Genomic DNA, 26,809 nt, shown 5'->3' on the forward strand with positions numbered 1-26,809 from the left:
TATGTTGTATGGTTCACCAACTCAAGCATTGTGCTAAGAAGCCTTATGGAAGCAATTCTTCAAATGTTTTTTTTGAAATGTTGAATGTAAAGAAAAACTTTGTTTGTGTAAAGTATTTGCAGCTCTTCTAAATGACTCTTCAGCTGCTTCACATACTGAAATGTGAAGGAAAATATGAACTGTACGGATCAAATACACCTGACTACCTCCAATAGAGTTCATGTCTGAAAACAGCTTTAGTGGTTTATGTTTTTCAGGAATCCAAGTGGTTCCACTGTTTTTATCTGTTGAATTTTTCTCTGTCTTTCTGATTCTGGGTTTTTTCCTTTTCCATGATCTAAATGATTAACTAATTATGATTTACCAAATGAAATTATCAATACTCTTTATATAAAAGTTGTGTGATTTATTTGGCTTGGTTTGTGTCAGACTTATTACTGTGTTTATAGTGAATACATACAGTGTTTATTATGGTTATGTTATCTGTACTTATGCATTGTGTTCTAACAAAGACTTAATTGTCTTAACTCTGTCTCATAGTGTGCAGATTGTTTTGTTCAGCTGTGTCTTCATGCTCCTATCACAGAGTAAGCTTGGCACCGAGGCAGAACCTCCCACGGATCATCCTCAAAGGAATCTTCCAGGGGGTTAAAGTGGTTCGTGGACCTGACTGGGACTGGGGCAACCAAGACGGTGAGTGGTGTGTGTGTGTGTGCGTGCAGCGCGTGTGTGTGTGCGTGTGTGTGTGTGTGTGTGTGTGTGTGTGTGTGTGTGTCTGTCTAGGAGACTGTTTATATCACTAACCTGGCACGGTCAATTCAACAGGTCTCCTGTCCGCCTCAGTATGGAGCTATTCCTCTTCAAAGTGTTCCTCTATCCACAACCCATAACAACACTCTAACCTCACATCTCATTAACCCATGAAATGTCCAATTAGCATGTGTCTGTGTGCACTTACATTGCCAGTGAGTCATTTGAGTCTGCTCCACAGATGTGCCTGTCTTGTTTTTATTTGTCCAGCCTTGTTTAGTGGCAAAACTGAGTAACCACGCTCATTAAAACAAAGTCTTTGGTGTAAGTAATAAGGAAGGAGATTGAATTGTGTTCGTCCACAGTGTTTTGTGTCTATGATGTTTCTGTCTGTCAAATACAAATGGTACAGACTGGGTGCTCTTAATAGTTTAAATAGTAAATGAAAACAATCGTCCGCATCAGTGGACTAAATTAAAACCCTTGAATTTTCCCTTTGGGGTAAGAGGGAATGTTAATGGTCTTTATGTTTCCTGGTCTGGGGTCATTGTTATCTCTGAAAATAGCAGAATGGTAGAGCGAATGAGTCAAAATGTCCTTTTGGTGTCTTTGAAATTAACACCCCAGGGTTTGGTTAAGTCACTCATCAGGCTTAAATGGTGTACACAGTAAGTGCATAAGGGATGTTCTGAGCATGCTCACACACCCCAAGCCCACCATGTAGTCATATGGGTCACTGGATTATTTGGTGTGCTTACTGAGTCAGCTTGAGGACATAAATCATTTCAGGCATCTTCTCATCAACCTGATGTACGGATCTAAAACCACTGTGTGACACGACAAGGACATGAAACATGTAACTTGGAAATAGTAAATAGTTTTAATGATGACTTTTCTTTTGCACTTTTGATGTTTTTGTGAGAGAAACTGCTTTGTTAGATGTTGGATGTATGTACAAAACATTCATACCAAGCTTATTTTTTGAAAATTACACTTGGTATCTCTATGTCTCCAGAGAAAGTTTCTTTGTCTCTGTTACATCTCAATTGTCTTATATGCTACAGTCTGTATCTTCCCCTCTTCTTACCAGATGTTTAAACGTTGTGGTTGTCGCCACTTGTTCACATTACCTTTACATTTTTTTTTCAAAACTGTTGTGTTATTATTTCTTGCATATTTTAATGTGCTTGTGTGCGTTCGTGTGTGTATAGGTGGGGAGGGTAAGGTTGGGAAGGTAGTGGATATTCGCGGCTGGGACACAGAGTCTGGTCGCAGTGTGGCTAGTGTCACATGGTCTAATGGCACCACCAATGTCTACCGTATGGGCCACAAGGGGAAGGTAGACCTGAAATATGTGTCTGACGGCCAAGGAGGCTTCTATTACAAAGATCACCTACCAAAGCTTGGTAAGAAAGAGTCCTGTTTTTTTATTATTGCAATGTTTGGAGGTAATTGTACACAACATTTAAGACAACAATGTGCATAAGAATGCCATCAGATAATAGTGAAACTGAGTTTAACCTAGTGTCTTAATTGTTGATGCCTGTCCATCCAGGAGAGCACGCAGAGCTGCAGCGGCAGGAAAGTGCTGACGGCCACTCCTTCGTGCAGGGCGACAAGGTCAAATGTCTCCTGGAGGAGGAGATTCTGCGACAGATGCAGGAGGGCCACGGAGGATGGAATCCCAAAATGGCAGATGTACTTCAACTTTTATTCTTTAGTCTATAGAAAACTCCTTGTTTAGATTTTCTAAAATGCAGAAGTATTTAGACCCCTCACTTTTTTTACTTCCTCTGTTTGTGAGCAGCATAAGTCAAAAAGTAAAACATGGAGTTGGATGAAATTAACTGGGGTTGTAGGTTAAGGCACAGTGAAGAAATGATAAGACAGGATTTTACGTTAAATAGTTCATAAACTTGGGTTTGGGATAATGAGCAAAATGTGTTAAGAATTTGAAAACCTCTAAATTATTCAAGTATTATTACATAAACAGAACATTTTCAACTAGGCTCCTGTCTCATGCAGTGTGGGGCAGGACCTCTCTGGATTTGGCTGCATTCAGCCTTATCTAAACTTTAACCAGTCTTCTCCTCTTCCTCTCCCTGCTGCTGAGAGGTCCGTCCCATAGCATGATGCTGCCACCACCATGCTTCACCACAGCAATGGTAGTTGTCATGTGGGTGATGAGGAGTGACTGGTGTTCACAAGACTGTTACACGGTCTGCTGAAAATGAAGGGGTCTCAATACCTCATGAAGTGATCCAGTGATCTAATTGCACACTTTGTTTGTATTTTTTGTAACAGTTAAAACAAACTCATCTATTAACCCTGGCACATAGGATATTTACCTTAAAAGGTTTTTGGCCACGTCTGTTAAGTATTGAATTCAGGCGTTTCAATCAGCCTGTGGGCTCTAGGCTTATTAAAGTACTGTGTGTGTATTACATCATTACAGTCCCTGTTGGCGTAATGGTCAGACGCCCAAATACTTTTGTCCATATAGTGTATAACAGATGGACATTAATGTGCAACAAGGTGAAAAGAAACAGAACAACCCGTTCTCAGACCACAGCTGCTAAAAGGGTCAGTTTGCAGACTTGCGGATGGACACCCAGGGTGAAACGGTCTATTTGTGTTTGCAGTACATTTGTCGGATCGGGACAGTTCATAGAATCACTGACCGAGGAGATGTCAGAGTCCAGTACAGCAACAACATCCGCTGGACCTTCCATCCTGGGGCTCTCACCAAGGTACTGAGTTATAGATGAGTTTCTGTTAAATGGCAGCTATAAACTGTCATTGGTTTATTAGTGTATCTTAAGTTAATTGTAATTGCTCTCCAACTTTGTTCATACTGTGTCCATCCGTCCTTCCCCCAGGTGAACACTTTTGGAGTTGGTGAACTCGTACGAGTGTTGGAGGATATGGACAGTGTGAAGAGATTGCAGGCTGGCCATGGAGAGTGGACAGACAGCATGGCTCCTGTATGCTCATTCAGCCTGATAATACTAGCTCTTCTTTGTATTCAAGCTTGAATGCTCACTTTATGTCACATTCTGGCAAAGGTGTGGAATTGAGTCTTGATTTTGGACTTAAGAGTAAGACTTAACTGGTGACTTTGACTCAACAAAATGTACACAAAAAGACCAGGCTTTGGCTGTAACACCTGGCTAAATTGGGGTTTCACTTGAACTCACACATCCACCTTTATTTTACAGAATTGTGATGCTTTAAATGTTGATACTGATAGATCATGATGTGGCTTTTCCATAATTTTGGTTTTGATAGTATCAATGTATTAATGTAAGTTTTAACTAAACAAGATGATATTAGTTCCTGAAAAACTATTCTTTTTTTTTTTTTTAAACTAATGTTTAAAAACAAAATGTAGTGCGTTATTTAGAACATGGTCATCTGATATCCTCTCAAGTTGCTTACTTGCTGTCAGTGTGCATGATGTTACTTGTGTCACTTGCCAAAGTAAGGCCCTTTGTCAGACTTAGCCGCTTCACAAAAATTGGCTGTTTCCACTCTTATTTTTGTCCCTGTAAACCTTTTGATCCCCACCCATGCCACAACCACCTAAATGACTGTTCTGTTATTTTTGTCCCAGGTGCTTGGCCAGGTTGGGAAGGTGTTGAAAGTTTATGCAGATGGTGACCTACGGGTGGCGTTTGGAGCTCAGACGTGGACGTTTAATCCAGCTTGCCTTTCGGCACAGCCCGTGGAGGTGGATGCCAACCTCATGACAGCCGAGAACCACAGCGAATCTGGAAGTAAGGCCTCTACAGGGAGGAGGGGACTCATCTCTAAACCTCCAGCCCCAGCTTTACCTTCTGCATGCGTTCATTCATCCTATCTTGTCCTCGTTTGAGCTCTGTCCTCTGCCTTGCATGCTCTCACAATAAGACTGCTACTGTGCCGTGATTGGCCACAGTCGTGGCCTGTCTGTCTTTTTCAGCAACCTGTGGGCAGGGTGTTTGTTTTTTGAAACGTTTGTGTCTGTAACATTTCATGATCCTGCATGTTGACAGCAAGAGGCTTTGGCAGCACTGCAGACATTTGGCATCATGTCAGAAATTCTCTGCAGTCTCTTATTTGTGACTAAACCTTTTCTTTGCATGTTTTCACATCAGTGGATTGAAGCTTGTCACAAAGTGATGTGTGTTCTTCTGTGTGTGTGCGTGTGTTTGTGTCCGGTCAGATTGCACTGCATGCAGGGACATTTTGACTCATTCCTGGGGTTTTTGCATTGAGCTCATTCCTGATAATTATATTAACCAGCATGACTTTGTGGTGCCATTTTAGCCTCCTGCAGGTCTTTCTTAATCATCGTGCCACATCAGACAAATTGAACCAAATGAGCTAAATGAATTCCCTTGTCTCTTCCCTTTTTACCTCATCTGTGTGCAGGTACTGTCATCTCAGTTTTGGAGAAGCTACTGTCTCAGTCCACAGAGCAGGACAACCCCAGTCGGTTGGTCATTGAGGCAGCGCACGGCAGTGCCAACAAAGTGCGGGAATTGGTGCAGAAATACCCTGACAAGGTTAGTGCAGCACTCCTCTGTGCTGCAGTCCACTGTTTATTCCAAGAGCTCTTTTCACCATGCCACCAAGGCTGTGGGGTGGGTAAATCAGGGGCTGAAGAAACTTGGGGAGCTAGATAAGGAGAGGGACACTGTGGAATTTGCCAGGTTTGTCGAAAGTGGTTGAAGACCCCCTAACAAGTGTTAAAAAGTTCACACTGCACAATTCATAGATACACAACACCCTTCTTCTGCCATCCCATTGTCTGGGGTCACAAAGAACATATGTAACCAAGAAATAATAACACACTTTAGATTTTAAAATAAAAAAAATAATAATTGAACTAAGAATAGTAAACCTAAATAAGTGAATCAGAAATTAAGTTAAGTTAATAATATCTAAGCTTAATACATAAAATCAATTCTATCCCAACCAAATAAAGGGTTGGGGCCTGCTCACTTTCCAGGGGCACAGAATAATTTATCGGGGTGTAGCAGGGTGGAAAATGCTAGTGCACACTGAATGGTCTGAACGCTCGCCACTATTTTTAGAAAATCTAATTTCAGTGCTGTTATCTCACAAAGCAGCATCAAAACGTAGAGTGTAGCACTTCTCTTCCCACTCTTGTGAATATAGCTTATCACCCTCCTCATTCTAAGAAAATTCAGGGACTCCTATATTGGCACACACGAGTCAACAACTTCTCTCATGTGTTTGGTCATTAATGTGTGATATTTGAACATAAACGTGGAAATTAGATGAACAATATACTGGATGTGACAAAGACAACAGTCTATTTATTTGTTAAAATGTCTCTCATAGTGGTATGGTCCTGTTACTTATCATATTAAATTATTGTACAACATATGGATTTTCTAATATAATAGATTGCTTAAAATGATATTGCTAAACTGTTATATAAAGCAAAATATATTCTGAGATTTGTTTCTATTTTTGAATTTAAATCAAAATGAACTTTCCATTTACTTATCCACTGGTGCTAATGGTTACATAACATCCTAGGATTATGATGTATCAGGTGAATGACATTAGTGGCTGTTAATGCTCAGATTATTTCTATCCAGTTCAGTTCAGGTGTGTCCGTGTCGCAGCCTCCGTAATCTGTAATGAATGTGTGCCCATGTGTGTGTTCCTGGCAGGTGGATATAAAGAACCAGGGTAAGACTGCACTGCAGGTTGCTGCTCATCAAGGCCACATGGAGGTGGTGAAGGCCCTGCTGCAGGCCAACGGCTCCATCGAGGTCAAGGATGAAGATGGAGACACGGCATTGCACTACACTGCCTTTGGGTGAGGCCACACACACATTTCAGAATACATAGGTATAATGGTAGCACCCTCGTCTGACACGTGTAGCAGAGCTCCAGCCTGTCGTTTCCCATGTAATGTGATAATCCATTCACAGAAGTGACAGCATTAATCAGCCCGTTGTATCTCCTTCCTACCCTTGCAAGATTAACACATGCTCAGAAAGTCGGTGTTTGCTGATATCTCAGGGCAGTGGTAAACCATGTGAACAAAATAACAGGGTTTAAAACGCAGCCCAGGAGCTTTTTGTATCTCCAGCATCGTTTTTTCAGAACAAACATTGCTGAATAACTCGGCGTAAATGAGGGACTGTGAGGATTCATTTGTGCATTTATCTTTTTCTGTATGGGTTCTTCTACATTAGTAATCAGGCAGAGATCGCACGCCTGCTGTTGAGCAAGGGGGCAAATGTCAACCTCCGGAACAACTCCATGTGCACAGCGCTCCACATTGCTGTCAACAAGGGCTTCACTGACGTGGTGCGGGTGCTGACTGAACATTCAGCTGATGTCAATCTCCAGGTGAGAGAACCAAATCTGCTCAACACTGCACAATGTCTACAGATGAATTTGACACCCCATAAACTCAAGGTTTTCGTTACTTTTTTGTTTTGATTTCCTCAAAGTCAGTTTTCAGTCCTTCATTCGTTACATCAACTGCTTTGGATAATTTCCACACTGTGGCATTAAAAACGAGTGCTAACCTGTTATCTTATAGTGTAATATGCACTCTACAGAATACTATTACTATGATATGATAAGCCAGTTGCTTACATTTGATTTGAGGATTGGTGTCCAGAGGTGTGATACAGTCATGTTATGGTCTTGCATATATCAATGTTTTTGATAGTGTATAGTGTAGAGTAGATATGTAGTGGTTAATGATACTGTTATGTAAACAATAATGCATCCTGCTCCCCTCTTTGATGTTACTGTGATTTATGTAACTGGCACTGTTTAAGACTGTGGTTGACTGTGTTTGACCAGAAAAGCTACAGCACCATTGTTAATGTATGGGACATTTTTCTCCCCAATCAGGATTCATATGGGGACACACCTCTACATGATGCCATCGCTAAAGATTTCCGCAATATCATTGAGATCCTGGTTTTGGTGCCCAACATTGACTTCACTCAGCAGAACCACAGAGGCTTCAACCTTCTGCACCATGCTGCCCTCAAAGGAAACAAATTGTGAGTAGTCATAAACTGAATAAAGAAATATTCAGAGTTCTGCTTTGGAACTTGGAAAGTGACCCACATAGTAGCAGAGGAAGTTCACCAAATAAATCCAATGGCTTGACAACATTACAACTCAAACAACAAAACAAACAAACAAAACCTGTCCCTGTAATGTGCGTCTATTTTGTACTGTCAGCTCAGCTGTGTTTGATGTTTGAGTGGTGGATCTGATGTAGAGGTGATATCCATGTGCAAATGATTCAGATTCAAGATTCAAAGTGTTTATTGTCATATGCACAGTAAAGAAACACGTTTCCCTGTACAATGAAATTCTTACTTTGCTGTCCACTCAAAAACACCAGCATAAAGTAAAAAAGAGATGCTTTTGTATTTAGTATAAATATACATAAGAAAAATATAAATATTACAAAGAAACTAAAATAACATATATGCATAAAATAAGTGTAAAAATAAGAACTGTACTGGCGCGTATAGGCGTGTGTGGGAAACTTTCCCACGTGTTTAACTGAGAACTCAATGGTTAACTCTCAGCACTATCCATTACAAATAGAGAGCTCATCTCCCACATGGCTTCTCTTGGTGTCAGCAGGCTGACGGGCAATATCAGACAAAAATGCAACAGCATTTGCTTTTCTATCCTGTTTCCCTACACACTCAGTTGTCCTCCAAATCTTTCCCCCAAACCTATTTATAGTAGTGTGGATTTTGGATTCATGAATGGACATCCAGACAAGTGTGCTTGATATTCTTTATAAGGAAACAGCTACAACACTAGGCCATAGGACATGTTAATGTGTCATGGGTAAAACATAAATATTTTAATGAAAATTGCAACTATAACCTGTTGTAATAACATTTTAAGGCCGTGGAAAGACCAGCTCAGCTCAGCTCATTTTATTCCACACCAATGTGCTTGAGGCCAAATAGCAAGGCTGCCTTCCTGACACCTGTCATAAAAGCTCCATTGTCTTTTGACGGTGCTGGTTTTATACTGGTTGACTCTGAAGATGCTCAATCGTAAGGCAGTCCTAGACAAGGCCCCAACCTGTCTGGGCAGAAACGCAGTAGATAACTGAATGTTCTCACGGTGATAATGTTTGATTCCCCCAACATGACTGTTATGTCTGGCTTCTTCTGTGTGTGCAGTGTGTGTGCCCCTGTACATTTTGCATCACATCAGCTCCCACACCATGAAAAGCCTGGAAATGTCAATAGAACACACTGAGGACTGGATGATCTGTGGGCCTTAGTGGTGAAACAGAATTGTTTTTGATGCAGGCAAGGACAAGTTAAAGTGAGGTCCATCACTATGCTCGGATTAAATAATCTATTTTCCACCTGTTAAAAAACAATTTAAATGTCTGAGGGATTTAGAGTCAGAGTTGATATTTTTTTGTTTTTTACAGTATACTGATTGAGTCCGCCTGCCCCTAGTGAGGTATCTGGTTATCAGCTTTGAGTCTTATACAACCACATGTGAACTTTCCATCTCAAATTATAACAAGATTCCTGAGTCTTTTTAAAGAAATGCCATGAATGAAAGGAAGCAAGAATGAAAAACACCATTGTATGGAAGCACCATACATTTCCTCCCTGAAAAGATGACACTTAACTCAAGGACTTGCTTGACATGATCGATAATATACAGGAAATTTACAGTGGGATGACTGTTCTTGTCGTCAGTAAAGATTCTCCAACTGTGACGTAGATTGACATGGTCTGTGCTGTGGTTATTTGCTTACAGACACATCACTATCTACCTTTGCTCAAATTGTAAACTAACATTTTTTCTCACTAAAGGAAAGCTTTGAATAGCTGACCTCCCGATTTCACCCTCCACTGACCTGCATGTCCTCATCACTCTTACAACCAGCCTCTCCTTGAAATTAGCTTACACAACATAATCTCATGGCAGCTCTGTATGCACGAGTGTAATACGTCAACTGAGTGAGGGACACATTTCAGCAAGCCTACCTGTGAGAGAGAGAAAAGAAAGGCAACTGAGGCTGGAGTAGACAATCATTTATTATATGTCCAGTCTGTTCTGGCAAGTGTCATATGTGCAGTGTAGGGAGTTGAGACTATGTCCACCAGCATTCATTTAACCTGACATCAACTGCTGTGCCAAAAGTGGAGACACAGGATTTACAACATTCAGGACCAGTTCATTCATATATCATCCAGCAGGCCTTACATTACACTGATATAGTCCAGGTTCAGTGGGTTTTCTGTACATTTTCCATGTTTGTTTTGGCTTAAATACAAATTGTAATAAACTCTTGAATATATCCAGACATTAGATTTAGGTTGACTTTAAATTTTGCAAAGTATGGAAGATCAAGAGTATTTATTTAAGGGACTAAAGTATGATTTGTACCCCCGCCTTGGATATTCCTGTGTTGGGGTAAATCAATGATCACTTTAGTGTCCTCAGCATTAATGCTGCTCTGGAGCTCCTGCTAGCAGCTGTGCCCGTCTGTTGTTTTTTTTTGTGACAGAAAGATGAGAACAGTTTGTTATTAGTCTATTTATTTATTGTGGGGAAATGGAAAAAAGGGCCAGAGGCCAAGTTCACAAACAGTCCTGGGAAAGACATTAAGGAAGGCAAGAAGCCAGATTTTTTCCAGTATATTTTAGCTCGACAGAAGAAGCAAATAGATGTAGAGGATGGTTTTACTCTATCTACTTGAGAAGAGAGTGCACTTGGCTGGATTCCTCTTTCTTCTCTCTTTCTGTAATCTCACCTCTTTGAGGCTTCTTTGTTTTTTCTTTCACCAGATCTATTTAATTCCCTAACACTTTCTCCGAACTCTCTCTTCAGATTTTATAGCATGGATTTTACATGGAATGAAAATACTTATTTATTTTGTCATTTACAAAGGCATAGAATTAGTCTTTGCTTTGCAATTGTAGTAGATTTTTATGAAGAAGCAAGTTTCAAACAAGAATGATGTCAAATCTCCAAAATAACCAAATGATGACGTGAGTCATTAGCAGTGTGCACAAGATGTCCTCTGGCTGTGAAGACAGGGTTTGTACAAAACGGACTTAAAATATCAACTTAAGTCTGAATATTCATGAACACACCAGAGTAATGATTATGGAAATGAGGCAGATGAGTGAGGCATTGTGGGTCCTGAGGTGGCACAACTGAGATGACTGTTATCTTAGCTGAGTGGCTGCTTCAGAACTGTGAGTAAATTAACAAGCTCTGTCTGGAGATGACACACACACACACACAGCAAGTACCAATGACCTCATCGCAGTTTCTCCAAACAATCATTCTTGATGAACTGTGTATGTCTATACATGTAGCACACCAGTCCACTTCGCAGTACTGCATCATGTTGTGTGGATCAGGTGGTAGGGCGAGTAATTTAAACATTCTTGGTTTGATCCCAGGCAACATGGGTAACATTTGCCAATGCATATTTATTCTTTACATAATTTCTTTGGTCAATGATACACATATACATACTGATTTAATACTGAGTATATATGCTGTATCAGCTAGTTTCAGATGAATGAAAAGTAAATTAATACAAAAATAAGAAATGGTATTGTTTGAAGAAGACATTATTTAGTTCCCAAAATGAGGTAATAATATTATTACTTTTGTTATTTGTAATAATATTATATTTGTCTACTTACAGATATGATAATATTACAAATTCCAGCTCTTGAGTATACTTAAGTATATGTATTTCATTATATAGTAATATGCTTTTTGTTACGGGACTGGCTATTACATAGCTTTGGTTGTACTTTTGGATAAATGCCACATTTGTTTTGTATTTTCAAGACTGCAAAGGTTACTTACATCCTCTTGTTTTTTCTATATTAGAAGTAACGCCGGTTGGTGATGAAAGTCAATACATGTTAACAGAAAGCATCCTTTGTGTTCTTCATTTTGTTATGCTTTATGGGCTCCATTTTGATACAGGCTACTGCTGCTATCACCAGCAGTGGCCTGTGCAACACCAGTGTAAACAAACGGTTAACTCAAGCAAAGCTAACTTTAAAAAATCATCCACAGAAAGTTTAGGTCACATCACACTGAAGCCTCCATGGTGGTAAACCCACTAAGGCTGTCGGCTTCAATTTCACACGTCATAAAGCAAACTCAGCTACAAAACAGAGGACAGCTCAACAGTGCAGCCCAGCCTGGCACTGCAGCATCAGCCCACTGCATAAATCAGTAAAAAAAGTTCTTATAGTCTCACTGGATGTGGCTTCATAATGCCCTGCAGCTGACATTTGTTCCTTTGTTAAGTCTCACATTAAAGCTAACAGGACACAGTTAGGACAATTCAAAATTCTAACCTTGAGAAACAAGAATGTGTAATGTCTGCAGTTGTGCCACAAACTGTGCTGTAATGTGTTAATGTGCTGTTTAATAGCCATGAGAGTGATTTACTGGTGTTTAAGGTTTAAAACCAACAGTTTATGTTGAACACTCTGGCTATAGGAGTGTAGTACAGTTACTTGTTCATCAGGAAGACCGTTGACTATATTTAGTCAGAACTGGCGGCCTGTTGTGCCTCAGTGTTTTCTTGTTAGATCGGCTTGTTAACAGTTGTACAACAGCTGCGTTTCTGTCCAAGCTCATGTCAAGTACACTGTGACACAGAATAAGCTACACATTCTGAGAAGTTTACGTTTTCTTCCTGTTATATACTTTGTTGTGAGTATGTACACCTAGACCTAAATTGGGATATAAGTACAGAAATAATCCTATAAATATTTAACCTCCATTCAGTAATTGGCATGAAAACATTCACATTCAATCAAGATTTGTTTGTTTTTTATAATATGTATATCTCCGGTAACCTCCATTAGTCTGCAGTTTTTTGGAGCTGGTTAAGGCATTCGGGAAAATTGTAGTGTGGGGAAATTTGTAGTGTTACAGCAGCATCCAATCACAACAATGTAGAAAAGTAGAAGTAAAATAAGGAAATAAAGACTATTAAATACTATTAAATATGTGAAAGGCAGGAAATGAGGCAGTTTTGGTGTGATTTTGATGTGGGTGTGGTCTACTGACTGTACTGGTTGTACAGTCCGGCTGCAGCAGGGAGGAAAGACCTGTGATACCTGAAAACTGTTCTTCCCTTAGGTAGGACCACAAAGACTGTTTTGGACACTGGTTAATTAAGTGGTGTGTCTTTTGTCCCGGTGGTAGGGCCGTAGAGAAGATCCTGGCCCGAGCGCGGCAGCTAGTGGACGTTAAGAAGGAGGATGGCTTCTCAGCACTGCATCTGGCCGCGCTCAACAACCACAGAGATGTCGCAGAAATGCTCGTCAAGGAGGTGAGCCGAGGATAGGAGCAAATTAGTCCTTAAACACCAGTTTCATGTGTGTCATATGACCTGTTGTAACGTTCCACCTGTTCTGGACAATGATCCACCTGTTGAAATGGTCGGGTTTTAAATGTCACACACTCTCACACACATGCTTCAGGTAGTGATCAAAGATGCAATCAAACGTTTACCACATGTTACTGAAAGTTGTTTATATAGCTATTTTACTTTTCAGCCAAAATATGTTTGGATGTGATTTTCAGCCCTAATTGTGCACTTTAAAAACTAACTTGTGAAGCCAAAGACACATTTCCACATTTGTGGATAATAAAGATTATTAGACTTTGTCTTTTTAATACATTCAATGCAACCTATAATGTTGTGGTACATATGTGGCTGGGAATCAAAACCTTTTCCCGTATCTCTTCTGACACAGGGACGCTGTGACATCAACATCCGCAACAACCGTAATCAGACGCCACTGCAGCTGGCAGTGACTCAGGGCCACACCGAGCTGGTGCAGCTTCTGGTGGCCGAGAGCGCTGACGTCAACATGGAGGACGAGGATGGTGACACGGCCATGCACGTGGCCCTTCTTCGTCCGCAGCTGGCCAACATTATGCTCAACCCTACTGTGGGAACCAGCAGCACTGAGGAGAGCAGTGAGGGCTGTTCTTCCACGTCGCTGTACTGCAGGGTGAGAACTATCAGGGAAGGAAGGGGGCAAGTAGCATGTCAAACTGTTAATGTTGTGTGTTCCCATGCCTTCCAAAATAAATGGGTTGTGACTTGTTTAATGTAATTTAAGGAAAAACTAAAAAAGAAGAAAGAAACCAAACTCTATTACCAGTCTTGTATAAAGTACCTAAAAGTGATACTTGAGTAAAATTATCTTACCAGAAAATGACTTTGGTAGAAGTTGAAGTCACTTCTACCAAAAGTCTCAAAGTATATGACATTTACTGTACTTAAGTATCAAAAGCCATTTTCTGATATAAAATGTACTTAAGTTTTAGAAGTAAATGTGAGGAGTTAGGACTGAGCCATGGTAGCTCAGTGGTAGGGCGTAGTTTGTCTTTCAACTGGAAGGTTCTGGCTTCAATTCCTGGCTCTGCTAGTCTATATGCGTCCTTGAGCAAGACACATAACCCCATGTTGAAGCGTGTGAATGGGTGAATGGCAAAACTGTTGCTCTGTATAAATACAGACCATTACCAACTCTTCTTCTGATTTTATTTGGTAGTAACGAGTAACAAAGATAGTTAATGTAGTAGAGTAAAAGTACAAGTTCCGAGAAATACAAATAACAAAGTAATGTACAGATACATGAATTAAGTACAGTAACAAAGTATTTGTACTTCATTTCATTACAACACTGTCTATTACGATGTATAATTTGTAATCTGGCAGAGGATGTGACTTCATACAAACTGTCAACTGATGTTAACAGCCATTCATTCTTCTGTTATTACTGACATTACTGAAACAGTTGTGATGATGCAACCAAATCTGTATTATTGCTGCATCACTGGGACTGACCGATCTCCACAGAGACACAACAAAACTGAAAAAAGACGAGTCAGGATGAAGTAGTGGCTAAATACAGACAGGCGAGAGAGTAAATAAAGACGGAGGAGAGCAGCAAACATTCAGAGAGGTGTAAAAATAGAAGAAGAGAGTAAGTAGACTACATGTGGTTGGAGGGATTAATACAGACTTCGGAAGGTAATTACAGACTGGGAGTGTAGTAAATAACCAAATACGGCAGAGAGAATGTTAAACAAAAACTCAGGGAATGAATGTTGGGGCATCAGCTTGTAGTCTGGGTTGGTTGATCCAGGATAAAGAAGGGAGGTGCCAGGTACATAATGTTATGACAGGAAAGAGAAAGGTAAAGGAATGAGTCAGGCTTTAAGAGGGTTAACTTTAGTTTATTGTGTAATCATTGCAACAGAGATGGAGAGAGAGAGAGATAGAGAGAGAGAGATAGATAGAGATAGATAGAGAGAGAGAGAGAGAGAGAGAGAGACCGGGGGTATAAGTTTATAAGTTAAAATCATTAGAGCTCGATATTGTAATTTGTCTGGAAACAAAAGTTCAAATTTAGAGCTTTATAACCACATGGATTACAACAAGTAATAGTTTATAAAGGAAATACTAATTGATGAAGAGGGAAAGAGGAAATAGTGAAAAAGGCTAACTTAGTGTGTCAAGATAAATGTGCTTTAGTTAAGATGTCTAATAAACACACATATTTGTGACATATTTCCTCAGAGGATGTCTTGAGTTTGGACAAGACAACACTGTCTTTTGTTGTTACTATTTTACAGTCTAGTTTGATATGTTGGTTGTTGTTTTGTTTGCACACTGTGCTTCTCTATAAAAACATTTTTTGGAAGTAAGGTTCCACACATCACTGCCGTATGACAAATTCAGTGTTGATGAATGGCAGATATTTGTTTTTAATGATGCGCATGTAGGCTGCGTGTTACTATTCACGGGAGTTGTGTAACATTAAACTGGCATTATTGGTTTTCCTTTGCTGCCTAGAGACAGAGCAACAAGCTGTAAACACATCACTGACAGTTTGTCACCTTGTAAAGTCGTTACAGTCAAAGTGTTTACACACGGTTTACACAGAAACAGCATTATGATAACATTCATTTGGAGTTGTTTGTTAAGTGACCTAGTTAATGCAAGTCTAATATACACTTTAAGCCCTGATATGTTTTCATCTACTCCTGGGGGAAATATTTCTGCTGGGGTGATGGCGTACAATTGATTTACACTTCAGGTTTATCCCAGTGTCTTTGCTGGAAAGTGCTGCTCGCTGCTGCTGTGGATCAACTGAACTGAATTTAAATAGTAAATGAGCTGAGAGATGAGAAAACGCTCCAGAGCTGTTTGATCATTTTCTATGGATTCATCACTGTGAGCATACAGTACTTTCTCTCATTATTACACACTGTCATCTTATCTGCTGTTAATACAAAGATATTGATTAGTGCAGCAGCTTTAAACGCCCACTTAAGGATTTATTCACAATATGTTGTGATTGTAATTGAGCCCATCTGGTAATGGGGATCAGAGTTTTCGTAAATGAATCTCCTTCATACTTTTGAGACGCGATAACTTGTTTAATGTTCCTCATTGAAAGACCTCGACTCTCGGCTCAGTGCAGCGCTTTGTATTTGTGCACTTTGAATACTCAAACATCAGTTGTTAAATCATTGTTATATCGTCCATATCATTGTACCAATGAGGAATGTCCTTTCCGTTCCACATGACCGCGAACACTGCAGCACTGCTCAACACCCTGGAAACCTGCCAAAACCTCATGCACACACACATGTATGCATGTACACACTCACAGCCTTGAAGGTGGTGCTCAGAGCTGTTTTTGCCACTGTCGGCAGATGAGTTATTGTGTTTTTCAGTGCTGATTAGATTTGTGATCATGTATCTAATTGCTCTGGTTTTACTTTAATTACCTCTCTGTTGCTCATCATAAGCCTTGCGCTTCCCCCAAGTTTGCACAAATTCAAACATGATTGAGATTGAGATTTTTTTTAACTCACAACTTCTCTCTTTCCATGCACAGCTGAGTGCTTCAGGTCTTCTGGGGAATACTGAGCTGAGTGTCGGGGCGGCGATGGCCTGTTTTCTAGCACAGGAAGGGGCTGACATCAACTATGCCAACCACAAGGGCAAGAGTCCACTGGACCTTGTTTCAGACACTACAATGCTGCAGGTCATCAAGAGCTTTTCTGAGAAGCACAGGTGAGTTATCAGCAAAAAAAATTTTCTATGCTCCATCAATGAACCATTGATCAATGAATTGTTGTTTTGCTCTTGTTTAAAACATTTAGTTAATTTTTAAATGTAATTTGGCTATGGGGAAAGTATAGGTTAGGAATGGGCTGGTTACATATTTGGTCTATCAATCTGATACTGGTCAATTAATATCAATAAGAAAAAATTCAAATCCTATCCTTTCCCAAAACGCATCTGAATGTTTCATGAAGCACCGTCTGTAAAAAGTGCCAATTTCTTCTTTACGGGAGCAGAATATTTGTAACAACATCACATTTCTGAAATGGTTGGTGGAAAATGCATCTGCACAAATGTGTTATTACTACTATAGCTTAGTAGTTTAAAAGATGTAAAAATAATGGCAGACTGATTTATCTGATTTAACTGTCAATAATACTGTTATTTATCTATTATTTATTGTAATTCCTATTTTTTTTGTACAGTTTTATTTATTAGATTGGTTTACTGCTTTAAGTTATCTTTTTGATATTATTTGACTGTGTAAAGCACCCTGGGTTGCATGACATTTATTTATATAAATGAAGATTATTGAATTTGCACACTGTTACATCTGACCACTACGTTTTAGGTTGCAGCGTCTACAGGCCATCACATGTGGACAGGGCCTGAGCAGTGCAAGCATGCGGCGGGTCCACACTACACCCAACACCATGACCAACCTGGTTCTCCCTACACCGCCGGGACCCAGTGAATGCCTCATCTGCTCTGAGCTGGCTCTGCTGGTTCTCTTCTGCCCCTGCCAGCACAGCGTGGCCTGTGAAGGTGCGATTAGATAACAATAATAATTCAGTCATCTACCATTTATATAGACATTATCAATGTAAAACTTCTTGTTCCTGGCTTAATATTTCCTGTGTGTCTTTACTGACTTTGTCCTTATTGAAACAGAATGTGCCCATCGAATGAAGAAATGCATCAAATGTCAAGTCACAATCACTAAGAAAATTAGACAAGGTAAGACTAAGCACACTTCTGTTATACTGTATTTTGTATTTAGCTGGATTTCCATGGAAATTTCAACAGAATTAAAAAAAAAACGATAAAATAACATACACATTCATGTTTTTTAATCTACTGCTGTTTAGCAAATGTTCATTCATGTTGTTGGTTTCCTCCCCATCAGACCAAACAGAGGTGGACTGCAGCCCTGGAAATGAGAACTCTGAGCAGCACAACCTGCTAGAGCAGCTGCAGTCCCGTTACCGCCAGATGGAGGAGCGCATCACCTGCCCCATCTGCATCGACAACCACATCAAGCTGGTCTTCCAGTGCGGACATGCCTCCTGCATCGACTGCAGTGCTGCGCTCAAGACCTGCCCGATCTGCCGGCAGACCATCCGGGAGCGGATCCAGTTGTTCGTCTGAGCTTCTCTGTTTCCTCAGCTCTTAACGGCCAGAACTGGGATATCCGAGGAGGCTGGAAAGGAGTGAGGGTGAGGATGTGAGGGGGGACGCAGCCATTTCCTTTTGAAGACCCAGAAACCTGTGTCTGACTGTCACACCCTCCTGCTCATCCTCACCACACACGATCAATTACTCACTCTGTCCGTGTTGCTTTACTATAAGACGCTGTGTTACATCGTCCTCTGTTTGTTACATTTTGCGTAGTTTCCCTCTCTCGAGCAGCGCAGGCAGGAAAGCGTTGATTATGTTAACTGTTTTGTTGCCGTCAGTTCTGGTTCTCCCGTTGAGCTCAACAGGAAGTGGACAAGGAGAAGTTACCACGTTGATAACACTGGTAAGCGTGGAGAAGGAGGTCCTCAACATCCTCATCTCCGCCTCCTCTAATCTGTCCAATCTTTGCTGCTTTAAGGGGATGTCTGTTACCTATCATCCTCTCTGGCTGTCTGCCCTCCTCTGTTTACAAGGCTGCACAGAATCAGTCCCCATGTTCTGGCCCCCTTGGCCTGTCCTGTGAATTCTGTTTGCTCTCATTTGTAATAATCTCTTAATAATCAGTGTTAGTCTCTGCAGAGGGAGTTGCTATAACTAAAGGCTCTCTTCATGTTCCCCAGCCACTCGCTGTATGCGAGGGGAAATACACACTATATATGCATGAGTATATGCATATTGTAAAGCTGAAAATGACTGTGTCGTCATGGGTGATTTGTTGTTGTTGTTGTTTTATTTCTCTCTCGTTACATTTGTGGTTTTTAATGTACGGATAAGTACAGAGTTTTATTTATGTGTGAAAGGTGGTGTTACTTAGTAATGTCCTTTTCTCTGTTGGTGTTTGCTTGGCAAATGTGTTATTGTTTCTACTGAAATTCACCCCAAGCCTATGTCCTCTACTCAGGGTATCAAACTATTGAAAGCACTTGTGATATCCATAAAAAGGTTGAAGAGCCCCCACATATGCTGACACACACCTCCATACACACACAGAGCTAGTTTGTCAGGTAATTTTAGTGGAGGGTTATGGAAAGAAAAGGTCATTTAAAAACAACAAAAACACATTTTATGAACCCAAAAGTGTTTTTTTTTTTTATTGGTGAAATTGCAGTTAAGTTTCTGCAACATAACTGTCATTCTACTGCATTTTATTGCAAAACAAAAGCATCCCAGAATGCTGCATTTCGGTTTAACTTCAGACGGAGAGCATTGTCTTAGACTGACCTCAATCATGTGACAGGTGTAGGGATCCCAAATGAATACCAGGTTATTGTAAAAAAGAAAAGAATCAAAAGGGCAAAAAAAGTCTTGATGTTGCATCTGTAGTTCCTTGTCTGCCCTCTAAGTTGAGTCAGTTCAGAGAAAAAAAACCCTCTCTTTCATCTGGAGGTCAGGATTGTACACCATCGTCATCATCATCATCATCATCCTCCTTTCTAATGTCTTGGTGTGTTTTCTTGAAGGGCTTATGCATATGAGAAAAAAAAAGTTTCTATTTTAAATCTTTATTTAATTTTTATTTTCTACACTAAACTTCCAGAAACAGGAGTTTTTTGTTGTTGTTTTTTTTGTCTTCATTAGATCCCAAATTTTGGGAGAGCCAATGTTTAAGATGTACATTTGAATGTCGGGGTGGGTGGGTTGGGGGGGATGTATCCTGTCTTACTCTGCCTTTTTACGTGTACAGAAAACGATGTAAGAGAAGGAACTGGAGAGAATGAGGTGCGTTTTCCATGAGGAAAGAAAGTTTTACATCAGTGCCAAATCGCATGAGGATGTGCATGGGCATGAACGCCCGAATTTATCTAAAAAACTAAAATTAGCAGCGTGAAGTTCAACTAAAACAAGCTGTTAACGTCGTCGTTTGGTTTTAGTTCAAAAGCAGACAGTTATCTTCGGCACACTTGGTTACATTACTGACATTAGCATTTGAGCTAATGGCGTTAGCCTCCTAACGCTAGCTTATAGTGCTGCGAACCTCCTGGTGTCCTCAGTGACAGGTGATACTTCTCTCATTTTCAAAACATCATCAGTCCCATATTGTTTGGAGCTTTTTACGAGTATATATATTTATATTTTGTGAGACATTATCAGTCGAGCAACAAGTTTCTTAAAAAAAAGAAAAACAACAATTGCACCATTTTGAGGATTGTCCATTGGTGTTCTAAGTTGATGGATCCACAGGTGAAGGCAATAACCTTTTAGAAAATGGAAAATATTTGAGTTCCCCCCCTTCCTCTAATGGAGTTTGCTGCGAAGGTGGGAAACAATTTATGTATAAACACACTATTAAAGCAGCAAATGTTACTATTGGTGTTTGTACAGTTCAGCTCTTGGAGTTCTGATGTTGGCCTTACTGTCCATTCCTCCTCTGTTGATGTTTTTTTCAGTTGTATTCTGTACAAAAATATTTTGCAATAAATATGGAACTGTTTTCTAAGGACTTGGGTGTAGACCTTTGATTTATTTATATTTCGTTTCCCGTAAATATTCTGAAGACTTTTGGAAACTGATTCAGACATTTATCAAACGTCGCATGAAATGAAGAATTTTTGAACCGTAGTTGTAACCGTGTTACCGTATGACTGTGCTACAGCTTTGCTCAATTTGATGACAACTGAATATTGTAGTGATTTATGAAGAATTTGTTTTCAGTAAAAACTATTCTTATTAACATTCACAAGAACACACACATGATTTGGCCATGTTTTTGTCACCTGCACCTACTTTTTACTTTTCATTTGTTAACGATTGTTGGTATTACACTTAACACCATTGTACCTGGTGATTCAAATGCCAAACTCATTCTGATGTCCCTTATGGAGAAAACCAATATAGATTATATATATGAAGACAATATTGAATATTGGAAAACAAATGTTTAAAATGTTTTTTTTCAGAGTGTAATATTATATTATTATTATTATTGCTATTATTTGATGACCTACATCATGCTCTCTCTCTTCTCATGTGTTTCCTCTCAGTTCAGGAGCTGTTTTCTTTTACCCGTTTGATCTGACTGGTGTCTGTGCAGCCACTCTGCTGCTGCTGCTGCTGTGTGCCACTTCTTAGTCCTAATTGTCTTACAGCTCAGATGGCTTTGGCATATGACTCAGCGCTTTAGCAGTGAAGTCCTCTCTGAGGACAGGATGTGAGTCTGGAACACGAGCACAGGCACACAGCACTTATGTCACACAAATGATTTCCTGGTGATTCACTAAACCAATATAAATGACAACACAAAAGTTGTAAATGCAGGTGTAGCTTGTGCTTAAACAGTGTTACCGTATACAGTCAACACAGTTTGGTGTTGTGATTATTCAGCATAAAAACTCAGAATGTCTGCACACAAAATATCTTACACATACATTTTGACTGATGAAATCAGGAGATGGTAATATCCATATGTTATACATAATATGTTATAGATTATAGATTATAATGTACAGTATTTAAGGTATAGGTATGGTGTGTCAAATATAGCAACATTTATTTGAGTTGTAGTTAATACCACAAATCATCTGATTAAACGCTAGTCTTTCCCAAACTTATTTATATGTCATTTTTCAAGTATGACAAACTATTGTAACCCAATCACAGCTTTTACTGTGATACCACACTTCATATTATTTTTAATAGATGAGCCAGCCGTTCCCAAGTGATTCACATTCGATAAATCAGTCATTAACTCCACTTGAGCTTAAATAAAGAACTGTTTGCATGTCATGTAAAACTTTTACACTCCCTGTATGACACACAGCCAAGGGCTTGTGTGGGACAACAGCGCCATCTAGTGATGACTATTTACAGGACATGAATAGTGTTTCCTTTATGTGTAAATAAAACCACACAGTTTGTGTTGGATCACTAGATTACACGTTATTGTAAGTCATGAGCACTTTGAATAAAAATATGTGACTCTTATTTTGGTGATATAAAACTGTGTAACTTTGTTGTGTAATTATTTCATATGTTTGGTAGTTTGCCCTGAGATTAGAAATGTGAACATGGATTCAGATGAAAATAATATTGAAGAGGCAGACTCAGGTTGCCTGTAGGGGGCGTAGTTGTTTACAGAAGTGCTCATGGGAACAGTGTCACACAGGTGTTGAGTGGAGTCCTCGTTTTAAACTTACAGGCTGACGTAACAACCATTCATGAGCACGCACACTGATCAGCCCACAGACATTTTTAATATCCCTTTAACAGTTTAGCCAAAACTCACTGTTGTTTATTTAATCATTGATTCATTCATTTTACATATATACATACAGTAAACTTTGAGGATTTACCTTCTGATTTATAGTATCTATACACTGTGTGACGGTGGTTTTAGGCGTTAGGACATTTGAAATGATATTCATAATTATGTTTATATAATTTCATTTTAATGAGTTCTGTATACATAAGAAAAGGGTGTGTACTTTTATTTGCAGAGCACCTTGCTTGGCGTATAAAATGCAGCTCAAATAAAAATAATAACAATAATAATGATAGTAATAATAATAATAATAATAATAACAATAATAATAACAATAATAATAGGTCGGTTTGTTTCAATAAAATAAAAAAATATATATTATTATTATTGCAAAGCTGTGAAAATGGACCTCGGAATGAACTCTAAAATAAACTGGAAGCCAGGGCAGGGAATCTAAAACAGGAGTAATGTGCTCCCCTCCTTTTCTGGTGTTGGTTAAAAGTCTGGCAGCAAAGTTCAGAACAAGCTGGAGTTTGTTAGTTGACTTAACTTAAGCCAGAAAAGAGGGCATCGCAATAGTCGAAGCTGCTTGTTATAACAGTCCATGTTTCTACAGCGGCAAACAAAGGGCCTTTTTCAGGGCAGACATTTTGACAGGTCAAAGTGGGAAGAGCATCCAAAAAATGTAAGGCCCCTCCCACTTGTCCCTCAGTGTCTTCTCTTCTGCAGTATACTGTTGGGGAGGGAAAGACACAGGAGAATCTGCACCAGGCTGTTGAACAGCTTTTTTCCAGCACAGGCAGACAGACCTCTTTAACTCTCAGCACACACGCCCTCCTCCATTAACTTTAATCTGTCCCCCACTGTTTGCACTTCAAATGGACTCTTAAAGAGGCTCTTTTCGTCCTCTCAGTGAAGCACTTATGAATGCACTTTGTAAATATGGTCTTTCTGGCATTTTATGAACATGAATATCCTTTTTGTTTATGATGACTAATTATGATCTTATTTAAATGAGACTACCTTTAAATGACTGATAACCATTACATTTTACAGTGATTGCTACTTATTAAATTCTAAATGACTGCAATTCATTTCAGTCAGTTTAGTATGTTGTCAAAAATAATCCAAAAAAGTCATGGTTTAGTATGTGGTCCAAAATGTGACAAAAAAGTCATAGTATAGTATGTCGCCCAAAATGTGACAAGAAGGTAATAGTTTAGTATCCTGCTCACGGCTGGAATTTTCGTTGTGATGCATGGATGCAAGGTACAACCTATGTAAATATAAAGATTCCGATCAATGAGACAGAGTGCCCTGAAGTAAACAGAACAATATGAATTCATTTCTTGAAAAACAACTAGTGATTGATTTTTTTATGTTTACAATTGGTATTTATGATTTTGATGGTGGTCTGATTTTTTTCATTACCTGGTGAATCTGCACGCATGTCTCCTGCAACTTGAACTTTCCCCCCCGGTTTCAATGTGGAGAAAAGGACCTGCTGGTCACTCTTCCACTTGTGGACGATTGCAGGTTCCAGGTATTTCCTTGCATGTTTCCGGAAGGTGTCATAATGAGTAATCTGGAGCTGCAAGGCGTAGCTAACATAACAATAATACAAACAGTGTTTAGTAATTGTCTATTGGTTGAAAGTGTCATATGATTTTGACAAAAACATTAATAGTATTACCTTTTCCAGCTGGATGAAGGATGCACCAGTGAAATATGTAGCAGCAGATAACTGTACATTGCCAACTGGGGTGTTATTCATCATGAGCTGACTTTGCCACTTCCTGGAGTAGTTGCATTTTGGACACATTTGATGAAATGCAACATACGTGCCCTTCTGTTGCTGCCGCATTTTCTCTTGCACACTGGACATGTGTCAAAAAGCTCCCTCAGGCAGGACTCAAATACAATGTATTTTTTATCCATGTATACAGCACTTTCAGTCCTACAAATGTAACAAGACAAAAAGCATTTAGCCTCACTTCTTTGATCTGAAGTGACAAGCCTAGTGAACTTGTACAGTACTTACGACATTGTTGAATCGTGTGTTGTTAGGGATCCGCCAGGAGTAAAGGTTGAGTCATTTGGGTCGACTTGTGACTCTGGTGAGGTGAATCCCTCTTCCTCCTCTGACTCAACACATGCTCTTTTTTGTGGTCCAAACCCTGGCCCCTTTATAGGTGTGGATGAAAACATGTACTCAGGCAGTGTGGTTTGTGTGCCAGCAGTCTCATGTGACAACACTGGTGTCTGGGTCCCTATGGAGTAGATACAATGTGTGAACATTTCATGCTCTTTACTAATTTGGTTCTTATGAAATTTTCAACTTACTTACTACTTACTTCTACTTACTTTGGCAGTGCACGTGTGTTTTCAAGGTCCCAATTGACATTTGAGTGGCACATGTTCTCACACTTGGAGCTTCTGTTTGTGTGCCCGTGTGGATAAAACGATCCTGGTATGGAAAATAGTAAAGGTTAAAACAATAATACAGATCATGCTAAAAAGACTAGATTCTACTTCATTACCTTTCCTGAAACTGCCCCAATTCGACTATAACTTTTTCCCTACTTTAACATAAACACACGTTTCCTACACCGCATGAATAACGTTGTGTTTACAAGTGAGAGAGACACATGCACGCAATTGAAACGAGCGAACACGGTCCCAAACTTCTACAGCGATTAGTCTGCTTAGCTCTTTGCTCCCCGGATAGTCACCCACAATATAGCCTTATTTACCGGCATGGAGAGACACATACACGCAATTGCAACGAGCGAACACGGTCCCAAACTTCTACAGCGTTTAGCCTGCTTAGCTCTGTGCTCCCCGGATAGTCACCCAAAATACAGCCGTGTTTATCGGTGTAGGGTTCCCGAAAAACTCATATAGTGATTAGCCTCCATACCTACGTGCTCCCCGGATAGTCACCCACAATACAGCCGTGTTTACCGGCATAGGAGAGACACATACACGCAATTGAAACACGAGCGAACGCGTGTAGCTTAGCAAGTAGCCTGCTATCGCTAATGCTAAACGGCAGAACGAGCACACAAAGACAGTATTACTGTTTGAAATACTTACTTGTGCTGCAGGTAATCCAGCATGTATTGTAGGCACTGCTCCTTCTTTGAGGCGAAGTGTGGTGCTGTGCCCTGCTTTGTATTGCACGAAGTTTGTGTAACAATCCTCTGTGAAGTGGTTGCCACATACATGGGATACATACAAGGGAAATGTAGCAGGGGCATTCCCATCAAAAATGAACAATATCCACTGAGCTTTTGTTGGTGGGGAGCTTGTGGAGCGTCTTTCCTTGTTTACTACAACACAGAACAGAGCAAACTGATCTTTTTTTCGAAGACATGTTCTCAACCGATATGCTCAGCAGCTACAACGAGAGTAGTTCTTCTTCTGCGGTTGAATTTACGCAACCGGATGTGCCCGGAGTAGTGCCTGCACCAGGAGGAGCTACGGTGGTGAGAGGAGTGGTGAGGATTTCTGATGACATCATCAGCTTCGGGAAGTGCAGATCCGCTTGGCAGAGCCCAGAGCAACAATGCAACACTATTTTCTCAGCAGTGGCTGAACTGTTTGTTCTGAAACTTTAGGGTTTCATAAACGAGGTAATGACGCAGATACACACACAAACGCAGCGTTAATTGGAGCTTCCGGTCTATGTGGCCTTTAATGTTTTGATGACACCGCTCCACCTGCTACTGTGAACTAGAGCACTGAAACACACACACACACACACACACACGTCGCGTTCCTTCACATTCGACAGGCGTCGTTGTTAATAAATAACGTATAAACATTAACATTACTTACATAAGAGTGTAAGCAGCAGCAACATCCTTCCTTCCATCATCGTGACTACTCGCTCCCGGTGTCTCTTTGAACGCTCACGGTCTCGAGTTTTATTTACTCGGGAGGGAGTGGGGGGGGTGACCCACGGCCACCCACTCCCCTTTCTGATTGGTCGGACGCTGCGGCTTTTGGCGTGGAGTGACTTCAGTGGTTAAGACTGGTGCCTTATGAATTAACATAACGTTCTTGTGGAGACTAACAAGTCACCTTACACTCATTCAACGTGCTTAAATGTGAGTTATATTTCAGGAAATATGTATAATAAATAATACAATATATTTTTGGTAATGCGTGTTTATTATCTTCATCTTTACTGTCTTGCTGCTGTAACAATGTACATTTCCCCACTGCGGGATAAATAAAGGACTATCTTATCTTGTTAATGAGCGTTAAGAACA

General features: G+C 40.0%; 1 protein-coding gene across 5 annotated transcripts in view; it reads left to right on the top strand.

The window, feature by feature from the left end:
* mib2 (MIB E3 ubiquitin protein ligase 2) overlaps positions 1-19,208 on the top strand; it is a 36,556-nt gene extending 17,348 nt beyond the window's left edge. For all 5 annotated transcript variants that reach the window (XM_044037761.1, XM_044037763.1, XM_044037765.1 and 2 more), the window contains 16 exons: positions 587-693; positions 1,962-2,156; positions 2,306-2,448; positions 3,393-3,500; positions 3,630-3,734; positions 4,364-4,526; positions 5,164-5,297; positions 6,438-6,586; positions 6,969-7,125; positions 7,642-7,796; positions 12,988-13,114; positions 13,542-13,802; positions 16,707-16,885; positions 17,508-17,701; positions 17,828-17,893; positions 18,063-19,208. In XM_044037761.1, coding sequence (XP_043893696.1) covers positions 587-693; positions 1,962-2,156; positions 2,306-2,448; positions 3,393-3,500; positions 3,630-3,734; positions 4,364-4,526; positions 5,164-5,297; positions 6,438-6,586; positions 6,969-7,125; positions 7,642-7,796; positions 12,988-13,114; positions 13,542-13,802; positions 16,707-16,885; positions 17,508-17,701; positions 17,828-17,893; positions 18,063-18,304 — 2,485 coding nt within the window. In that variant the 3' untranslated portion in view covers positions 18,305-19,208. The remainder of the gene's footprint in view (positions 1-586; positions 694-1,961; positions 2,157-2,305; positions 2,449-3,392; positions 3,501-3,629; positions 3,735-4,363; positions 4,527-5,163; positions 5,298-6,437; positions 6,587-6,968; positions 7,126-7,641; positions 7,797-12,987; positions 13,115-13,541; positions 13,803-16,706; positions 16,886-17,507; positions 17,702-17,827; positions 17,894-18,062) is intronic.
* The last annotated feature ends 7,601 nt before the right edge of the window (positions 19,209-26,809 follow it).

This window comes from Solea senegalensis, linkage group LG11 (genome assembly GCF_019176455.1).
Source record: "Solea senegalensis isolate Sse05_10M linkage group LG11, IFAPA_SoseM_1, whole genome shotgun sequence".
NCBI classification, from domain to species: Eukaryota; Metazoa; Chordata; class Actinopteri; order Pleuronectiformes; family Soleidae; genus Solea; species Solea senegalensis.